The 10,396-nt window shown below is 36.8% G+C and overlaps 1 protein-coding gene across 1 annotated transcript; it reads left to right on the top strand.

Moving 5' to 3' along the window:
• The first annotated feature begins 4,342 nt into the window (after positions 1-4,342).
• On the top strand, positions 4,343-5,866 carry LOC133805743 (uncharacterized). The gene has a single exon (XM_062243903.1). It carries the CDS (start codon positions 4,343-4,345, stop codon positions 5,864-5,866), a length of 1,524 nt encoding a protein of 507 aa, XP_062099887.1.
• The last annotated feature ends 4,530 nt before the right edge of the window (positions 5,867-10,396 follow it).

Here is a 10,396-nt window from a genome sequence, read left to right as displayed (position 1 = left end):
GTCCTCGAGTGATAAATCTAAAAACACTCAAAAGACAACAAAAGAAAAATTGAAAGAAAACAAAAACAAGACACAATAAGACAAAAGCTAAATACCGCAAAGACACACAAAATACAGGAAATGTTTACTTAGTATTATGCTTAACAAGGGAAATGCTCTCTGAAATTTATTAAAAATATGATGATGATGATTATGTCTCTTGTAAATGCTTTCAACCAAATTCTAAAATGTTAATGATGCTATCAAACCAAGAATCAAGTCTTTCTCCCTAAAGTGTGCACATAGCTTTTTCCAAACATTCTCAATTCTCCCCCAAAGCAAACTAAAATTTGATCCTAAAGCCTAATAATTGTCTCAGTAGGTTGACTTAATGATGCCCTCTCCACCAATGTAGACATACAATAAACCAAAGATCAAAAAGACTTTATCAAGCTTGTAATGTAAGGCTTAGGTGATGGTGGTTAAAAGAAATCATTTTAGGCTCGATTCACCTTAAAAACACCTTAATTTTCCTAAGACCAAGTAAGAGCTCACAATCACTTCCCCAAAAGATTACCCCACAAATATGAATTTTACTCTTGCCATTATCCTTTATTGCTAACATAGAAGAAATAAAGAAACAAAGAAATGAGACATAACTTTTTTTTTAAAGATGCTACACCCCCAAACTTGCTTTTAACTATATGTATATAATTTGCAAACTCTTTGTTTTGTTTTCTATTTTTTTCTTAATTTTTTGCTTTTTTTTAGGAGTGCACTCTTTTCTTTGAAGAAGCACTTTTTTTTTTTTTAATTATAAGTGTATATATACATGGCAAGAAAACATTAAAATGAGACACACAGTCCCCCCCCCCCCCCCCCCCCAAGACTTAATAATCAACGTTTTTCCCAATATTGAAACACAAGAAAGGAAAACAATGTATGCACTCACCAAAATACCACTCAACAAAGGTACACTCCTCTCATCCCCCCTTATGATGCAACACTCAACATATATCCAAGAAAAACCAAAATGCTTAAAGGGTATGGTCAATGGAAGTGTATATAGCTTGGCTAGCATGTGGTATAGAAAGAAAGAGATTCAATTAAGCTCAAAGGGGATGTAGAGCTACAAGGATTTTCTTTCTCTCTCTCTCCTTCGGTGTCTACACCGGAGCTATGGCGAAAGGAGCGAAGGCATCCGGAAAAACCAAATCGAAGCCGAAACCTAAGAAAACTGGTCCATCTTCTTCGAATAGGATCATTAAAACGAGATCAATGGATGATGTACTGGGAGTAAAAGAGTTGGAAGTTGAAAATGAGAAGGAGCCGGATGAACCATGGGTGGAAACTCTATACTCTCCAGAAGAGACGGAGGAGTTGTTCAGAAATCGCAATGAAATTCGACAGAATTTCTCGGACTGGGTATCGATTGCGAACCGCACGACCCAGGATGTAAGTTTGGGTAAGAAAATCTCCCCTCCAATATTGCGCTCTAATATTGTTAAGAATTTGGAACCCTGCTTTGCTGGTCCCTCATCTGAGCTGGGGGATGTTCAAGGATCTATTGATGGTGCGAATGGTATGGGGCAGTCGAAGACCCAAGGTGATTGTCTGCATATGTCTGGAAATGATGGTGTTCAGCAGCGAGATCCTACTTCTAAAGTGAAAATAAGTTTTGATGATATTGCTGAAGAGGTAAGCTATTGGCAACCATCCATAGTCTGTTTTGTAATGGGAGTCAATCCGCCACTACATATACTTGATGGTTTTGCAAGACGCATGTGGAAAGAGGCTGTGGTTAAGGTGGGTTTGATTGCTAAGGGGATTTTTATCATTAGATTCCAGAATTTGGAACAGAGAGATCAGGTCTTACAGGGAGGGTATATTTTTTTTTATCAGAAGCTAGTGGTTATGAAACCTTGGAACCCGATAGATGATTTCTCTAAGGATGATATTACTAGTGTGCCGACTTGGATTCAATTACAGGGTTTGGACATCAAGTATTGGGGTGAGAAATCCTTATTCAAGATAGTAGGGCAGATTGGTAAACCATTACAAGTAGATAATATAACCAAGCATAGGGATAGATTGCTGTATCCGCATGTGCTAATAGAGGTTGAATTTGCTCAGGAATTCCCTAACTCAATTTCATTTACAGATGAGTTTGATAGGGATATTGAGTTGGAAGTGAAATATGAATGGCTACCCCTTGTTTGTTATAGCTGTTCAGGTTTGGGGCATGAGACTAAGCAGTGTAGGAAGAAGTTCACAGATAAGGAAGCAGAGAAGAAGCATTGGGTACCTAAAGTGAAAGTGAATAACATGGAGAAATTGGTACCAAGTGTAGATAAGAAGGGATTTCGAAAAGTTGAGAAAGGGAAAAGAATAGAAAAAGAAGTTATTCCAGTTAAGACTCAGGTGGCTAATAGGTTTGATATACTGAATAGTCAAGAGCAGGAGACTGTAATTTGTCTTAGGGGAGAGGGGGGAGTTCCCTCTACTTCTAATGGATAAGATATTGTGTTGGAATGTTAGGGGGATCAATAGCCATCAAAAACATCAAGAAATCAAGCAATTGATTTATTCAAGAAGAGTTGGGCTAGTGAGTCTCCTTGAGATGAAGGTTAAGAATAAAAACATGGGTTCTCTATATTCTAATCTTTTTTTCGAATTGGTGTTTTACAAATAATAATCCTTGGCTTGATAAAGGGAGGATAGTTGTTGCATGGTTTCCAAGTTTGTTTACTGTTAATATTAGCTTATGTACAGCTCAAGTAATTCACTGTGTTGTGCACTCAAGACAGAAACAAGACAGATTTGAGGTTACTTTTGTGTATGGTTTTAATGAAGATAAGAAGAGAGGCCAGCTTTGGATGGATTTGGAAGAGATTTCACTGCAAATTCAGGGGCCTTGGATAGTTATGGGGGACTTTAATGATATTCTATTTAGCAATGAAAGAGTGGGAAGAGGGTCTACTAAAAGTCCTACTCAAGATTTTCGAGATTGTGTGGCAAAGTGTAACTTGGAAGACCTGAAATATTATGGGATTTTTTACACCTGGAATAATAAGCAGAAACCAGAGGATCGAGTTTTCTCTAAGTTAGATAGAGCCTTAGTTAATCCCCAATGGACAGATTGTTTTCAGTTTTCGGAAGCTAACTTTTTACCTGAGGGAAGCTTTGATCACAGTCCCATTTTGGTCTCTATATACCAGGATGTGATTAGTGGCAAGAAGCCATTTCGCTATTTTCGAATGTGGAAGGATGCAGATGATTTTGGTGAGCGAATTGCTAAGTGTTGGCAGGAAGGAGTTGAGGGCACGGAGATGTATCAGCTGACAGTTAAACTTAAACGCCTAAAACAGATTCTTAAGAGCATTAATAAGGAAGGTTTCCATGAGATTCACAAAGCACAAATGATAGCAAAGGAGGAATTAATGGTTTTGCAGGAAGAAGTGAATAAAGATCCCCACAACTCTCGATTACAGCAGGAGGAACAAGTGGCTCGGGACAAATATGCTAAAGTTTTTAGGGCTTATTCTCTTTTTTTAGCTCAGAAAGCCAAAGTTTCTTGGGCTAAAAATGGAGATGAAAACTCAACAATATTCCATGCGTCACTGAGATCAAGGAGAATTCAGAACAAGATTTTTTCAATAGAGGATGCGCAGGGGGTCTGGTGTGATACTCCTCTTGCTGTACAGGAAGCCTTTTTACAATATTATCATCAGCTCCTTGGATCTGAGATGCAGAACAGGCTTCGGGTGAAGAATTGTATCATCAACCTTGGGCCAAAAATTTCTGAGGTGCATTCCAGCATACTTAAAACCGAGTACACATCTCAAGAGATCAAAGAGGCTATTTTCTCTATTCCTGGTTTGAAGGCTCCAGGTCCGGATGGTTTTGGAAGTTTTTTCTATCAAGATAATTGGGCATTGGTTGGTTCAGATGTGGTATCTGCTGTTCTGTCCTTTTTGAAATCAGGAAAAATTCTTAAGGCAATTAATACAACTACCATTACTCTTATTCCTAAGAGCAGTTGTCCGCGAAGTGTGAGTGATTTTCGGCCTATCTCGTGTTGCAATGTGATATATAAGGCTTCATCGAAAGTGATTTGCGCGAGATTGAGACAAATTTTGCCTGACTTGATTGCTGAGAACCAGGGGGTTTTGTACATGGAAGATATATTGCCCATAATATCATGGTGTGTCGGGATTTGGTGAGACTATATGGGCGTAGCAATTGCAAACCTAGCTGTATGATAAAAATTGACTTAAGGAAAGCGTATGACACAATAGAGTGGGGGTTCATTGAAGAGATGCTTAAGGCTTTTGAGTTTCCTCAATCCTTTTCAGATTTAATAATGGCATGTGTGACAACACCCAAGTTTTCATTACTTCTCAATGGATCTTTACATGGGTTCTTTGCATCAAAAAGAGGACTTAGACAAGGAGATCCCATCTCCCCCTTATTGTTTGTGCTTGGGTTGGAGTACTTGTCCCGAATTATGAGTAAGGTGGGGTCATTACCTGGGTTCAAGTACCATAATAAATGTTCAAATCTGAAGTTGAATCATTTATGTTTTGCGGACGACCTTCTTATCTTTTGCAATGGGGACTTTGTTTCAATAATGCTCATGTTGAGAGGTTTGAAGCTATTCTCTTCTTCTTCGGGTTTGTTTCCTAATGCTGAGAAAACTGCTATATACTGTCATGGAATCTCTGATGCTGTTGTAGAGAGAGTGCTGGCGGCTTCTGGTTTCACTCGAAGTTACCTGCCTTTCAGGTACCTTGGGATACCTATATGTTCTAAACGAATTTCTGCAGCATATTGTCAATGCATCGTGGAGAAGATGACTAGTAGAATTCGTTCATGGAGTACTCGGAATCTATCTTATATGGGGCGAGTGACTTTGATCAATTCAGTCCTCATCTCAATGCATTCATATTGGGCACAAATAATGATTCTACCAAAGCAATTGATAAAAGATGTTGAAGCAATTTGTAGGGCTTTTCTTTGGAAAGGCATCTCTGAATCCCATTTACCAGGATTGATTGCTTGGGAGTATACTTGCGCATCAAGGGCGGCTGGTGGATTGGGCTTTCGGCGATTACATGATTGGAATTTAGCTGCCATGGGTAAGTATGTGTGGGCAATTGCCAAAAAGAAAGATAACCTTTTTGTCAAGTGGATTAATAGCGTTTATCTGATGGACAAGAATTGGTGGGATTACAAGTGTCCCTCAGATTGTAGTTGGTACTGGAAGCGCTTAGTAGCTGTGAAGGACTGCTTTAAAGCTAAAATCTCTGCTGATTCATTCTTATCACAGAGGTATCATATTCAACTTGGTGTAAATCTGCTGGTTTCTCCTGAAGTACGAGTACCATGGAGGAAATTTGTTTGGGATAGATTTATCACCCCCAAACATCATTTTATCATGTGGTTAGTCATGTGGGAATGGTTGCACACAAAGAATCGAATTGCTAGATATAATTCTAATATGGATCTGGTTTGCTTGCTGTGTGGAGCAGAGAATGAAGACATAGACCATCTCTTTTTCAAGTGTACATACAGCAAGAGGTGTTTAGAAGCTATCAAAGGCTGGTTGCATTGGAATGCTCAGTCCATCAATCTCCACAGGCTCCTGCATTGCATTTATCATGCCAAGCATGTGTCGAGTACATATAAAAGTATATTCTTCTCCTGTCTTGCTGCGACAGTGTACCATCTTTGGAGAGTAAGAAATGATGTGCTTTGGAATCAAAAATTGTGGCAAGTGCATCATACAGTTAGTAGAATTCAAAGAGATTGTAAATTTCGATTACTTAGTATATTTCCTTGTAAAGCTTCTAGGAAAGACAGAGATTTTTCTACCAGGTTGCTTTGATCTGTATTAGTCAGATAGTCAGATATCAGGGATGATTGGTTGGGTCTGTTAACCCGGTTGTACACTGTGGGTTATTGTATATGTATTGGGTGCACATGTGGTGGTTGTATTGGTTTGTTTTTTGAGTAATACAATGGCTTATTCATCAAAAAAAATTAAGCTCAAAGGGGTGACTAGGGATAAAAAGTATATAATGGTTGGCTCGAAAGACTCAAATGGTCCAAAGATAGACTAAATCATGTCATTGGTTAAGTGTTGTCTAGGATTTCGCCTCAAGGGGACCACTTAGCAATTCTAGAAACTTAAGCTCTCTCAAAAATCTAGCTAACTATAAAGGTTCAAGAAATTATTGGTCAAGCTATGCACACAAAATTGGGATCCACACGATCATCAAGATTTTCCCAACTCCATTAACACTTAAGTACTATTAGTCAATCACACAACAAGAGACAAAATGGTGGATTTCATTGATGTATTTTTTTAGATGGTTCATCATCAAGCCCCAAGTTAAGCACCAACTAAAGAAACACAAATCCTCTTAAGAAAATACAACTAAGACAAACAACTACACTACCAAAGACAAAGTACATCCTCAAAAGAACAACAAAACAACAACAATACAAGGAAAAACTAGAAACAAGACAAAGACACCAACAGTAAACAATTAGAACATAGATGATAACAAAAACAATAAAGGAAAAAAATAGAAACGAGATGAGAGAAGAATACTCTCCCCGCCTATCTTTCAGAATTGTCGTCAGAAGAGATAGGGTCGGTTTAGAAGCCATGTCCTTCATTTTGGAGTGGCAGTGGAGATGACGGAGGGTGGCGGCCAGGGTTAGGAAGTAACTGAGAGAAGAAGAAGAAGAAAGTGTATCTGGCAGCCTTGCTTTTCTTTGTTATTATTTTTGTAAAAAAGAAAATTATGAAAACTCAGCTGCCCTTGTGAGCCCGCATCCCATTCTCTTGGGCTTGTGAAGCCCTCTGACTTGCGCTACCCAATCTTGAAAATTTTGCTCCAGCAAGCGGGACTCTCATTTTTTCAGAAATAGCACCCATTATGGTCCCCATTTTGCTTTACCAAAATTTCCGCAAAGGCATCAAACCCTCTAATTACTTCTTAAACACCATTTTTTTTTCTTTTTAACACCTGAAATACACAACAAACACAAGACTACTCCAAAAATATCACTATAAAATGAAATTAAAATAACAAAAATTAAAACTAAAATAACTATGTTTTTTTTTAATTTTGTTTTTTTCAAAAATAAAAATATTTAATAAAGGAAATGCAATGAACTTAGCTAAACTAAAACAAAGTTTAGAAACTTGGCTTGCCTCCCAAGAAACGCTTGATTTAAAGTCGTCGACTTGACTTTATGGAGAAGCACATATCAAAGAGAGGCTTCCGCCCATAGAGAGTGGCATATGTCGTCACATATGGGTGTTCATTGTGGACGCCCTCAAGTTTGGCGAGATGTGGAATTTGTGAGCTCCAATGTTCAACTTGACTTCCTTTTGAAAAATAAGCATGATGGATGTCAAGGAATGATGCTAATGGAGGTGGTGGTGGCGGCCAATAGGGATTGTCATATGTGTACTCTTCCATTACCATTACCTCACTATATTGAGGACCAAATACTTGTTGCATGATGGGTGGTGGTGGATTCAGCCTTTCTTCACTACTTTGCTCAAACAATTTATCCACCTGTTGGGTAAAGATAGCATTCAACATTACTATTTTCTCTCCCTTTTCATTGTCACTTTCGATTGAAGAGGGCTCCACTTGATGCTAAAATTCTTCCATTGGTAGCTCCATCTCCTTTCCATTCCCCAAATTGACATCCTCACTTTGCTTTTTTCCGCTTGAATTTTCTCAATCATTAAGCACATCACCATAGGGTCTATTACACAACTCATTGGTCAATAACCAAATTGATTTTCCGAATTCCTCAAAGATGAAGCTTGGCTTTGAATCAAGGCATCGTTTCTAGCCATAAAATCTATCATTAGTACCTCCAATAAACTTGATTGAGCCACTTGGTGAGGTTCCTCTTCTATGTTTAATTCTTGAAAATTCTCCCAATTCTCCTCATTTTTTCCTTGAGTACAAGTGTCAAAAGTTGGCTCCATATTGTTATAATTGCTCTCCCACCCTTGGTTGGTCATTGAACAATTTCAATTCCACCATTCATTGTATTATGCCATGTCTTCCAACATCAAAAAGGCTTCATCCACGGTTACTTGATAGAAATTGGTGTTACCATCTCATCTTTCTACCCATTCTCTTGTTGTGATATTCAACCCATTGAGGAAGACCTCTAATTGACACTTTTTCGACAAACCATGAAATGAGAACCTCATTAGAAACTCTTTGTATCTCCACCATGCCTTGTACAAAGGCTCCAAGTCATGTTGAACGAAATTCAAGAAGACTTGTTGATGTGACATCTTATGTACCTTGCAAGAAATCAACAAACAAAAAGCGTAAAATAGAACAAGGAAAAATAAAATAAACAAATAAAAATTACCAAACAAAATTGAAAAGAAATTGATTTTAACAAACAAAATTTTACAAAATTCAATCCCCGGCAACTGGAAAAAGTGCCAAAAACTTGTTGTGATATAATTTCATCAATAATGTGCAAGTGTACATAGTCAACAAGTAATATAATGATAAGTTGGGTATTGTCTCCACATGGATTGAATTAGCAAAATATTGTGCACAAATCAATCACCAAACAATTTAATAGTGGTGAAAAATAAATTGAAAATGCTTGAAATAAACTAAGATGACAATCTAAAAGCATGATAAATTCTATTTGGTGAAATGGACTTGAACTATTAATTCCTCTGTGCAAGTAACCTGTCACATTTGCTGTAGCAAAATCTCAGTAAAATTCCCAAAGTTAACAAAAATTCCAAATTAGCTCATAGAACTTTCTCAAATCCTATGACATTAATTCTTTCACCTAATTAAACATATTCTTATGCCAATCAAGTTTAAGAATTCAATTTTAAGCTTCAATTCACAATTGTTATACAAGGCAAATAACACATTCTTATGCTATACACAAAACATAATCTAACAAGATTATCTTCTTGTGTCATTCAAGTTCCTCCGTTATATTCAAACTTCCCAACACAAATATAACTAATCATCTTGTCATTGATGGCCAAACAACAACAAAAATTCATCATTAAGCACACTTGAATGAACAATTGATATTTTTGCTAAAATAACGTGCTAGAAATTGAAACTAAGACATATAATTCATCAATTATTCAAGCCTCAAAAGATCTAGTTCATGTCTAACTTAAGAAACACAAATAAAAAAATCAAAACAGCCCATGGGTATTTAAATAGAAAAAGCTAAAGAAATTACAAACTTAAATGAGATTAAAGAGGAGAAAACAAGCCAAAGATGATGAAACAATAATCTTGTCTTCCTCCTCTTCCTTTTCTTCCTTGGAATCTCCTCTTCAAGCTTGGAATTTCTTCTTCTTCTTCTTCTTCTTCTTCTTCTTCTTCATTTCTATTCTTACTCTATCTATAATGGCTGCCTTCTTTTTAATGATACTAGGGTACCAATCTTTCCCTAATTAGATTGCCCACATGATTTGTCTCTATTTTTTGTCCAATCCTTTTTTTTTTTTCCTCTTCTAGAAAATGCTCCAAAATGCAGCTCATTGCCTTTGATTTTGCCACTTCATCACTCCTTGCCAACTCAATTAATGACATGCCAAATGTCTCATCTTCATATACTAAAATTCCCCACTTGAATCTGAAATTTCCTTTGCTACAAGAAAATCTGAAATTTTAGCAAAAATAAAACAACTTAGAAACCAATTTTCTTTTCATCTTTTTTCTTGGATAATTCATGCATAAATTCATTGTTTTCACACTTTTAGCTCTTAAAATCTAAAAAGACACAATAACTCACAACACAAAAAAAAAAAAAAAATTAACTAAAAATAATAACAAAAAGAAAACATCATTCTTCTTAATTCTATATTTGTAAGCTTAAAAGTATATATATATAAAAAAAAACTCTTTATTCAAGAGTTATCTGTAAGCCCGAGATTCACAGGTGTTAACATCATACTTGTACAATTTGTCACAAACTTCCAAAGCTACGTCATCAGAGCTTGAACATGAGTAGTAGGCTCAAAGGCAGCAAGGGTCTTTCCCAAAAGATGAGTTTGAAAGACCAATCAAGCAGGGAGGAAACGACAACTAGAACGGTTAGCTCGAAGCTATGTGTGATCTTGAAAGCACATTGGTGTAGTATTCAAGCTCAAGACGTGTTAAGTTAATGCACGGGGATGCTATTGGGAAATCCCTATAATGAGGGGATTTAGTCCAAACCGTGTAATCAACCATATTGTTTAGGGATATTTATTCGCAATAAATACGATTGATTGTGTTTATAGTACGGTGTATGTTATCCTGATTTAGACCTGATATGTATCTTATAATATCCATAAGATTAAGGGATAATTCTGGTAACCTGGCTTATAAATAGTCTG

This window comes from Humulus lupulus, chromosome X, assembly GCF_963169125.1.
Source record: "Humulus lupulus chromosome X, drHumLupu1.1, whole genome shotgun sequence".
Classification (NCBI taxonomy): domain Eukaryota; kingdom Viridiplantae; phylum Streptophyta; class Magnoliopsida; order Rosales; family Cannabaceae; genus Humulus; species Humulus lupulus.
The sequence above is the reverse complement of the archived record's forward strand: the minus strand, read 5'-3'. Positions and strand labels throughout refer to the sequence as shown.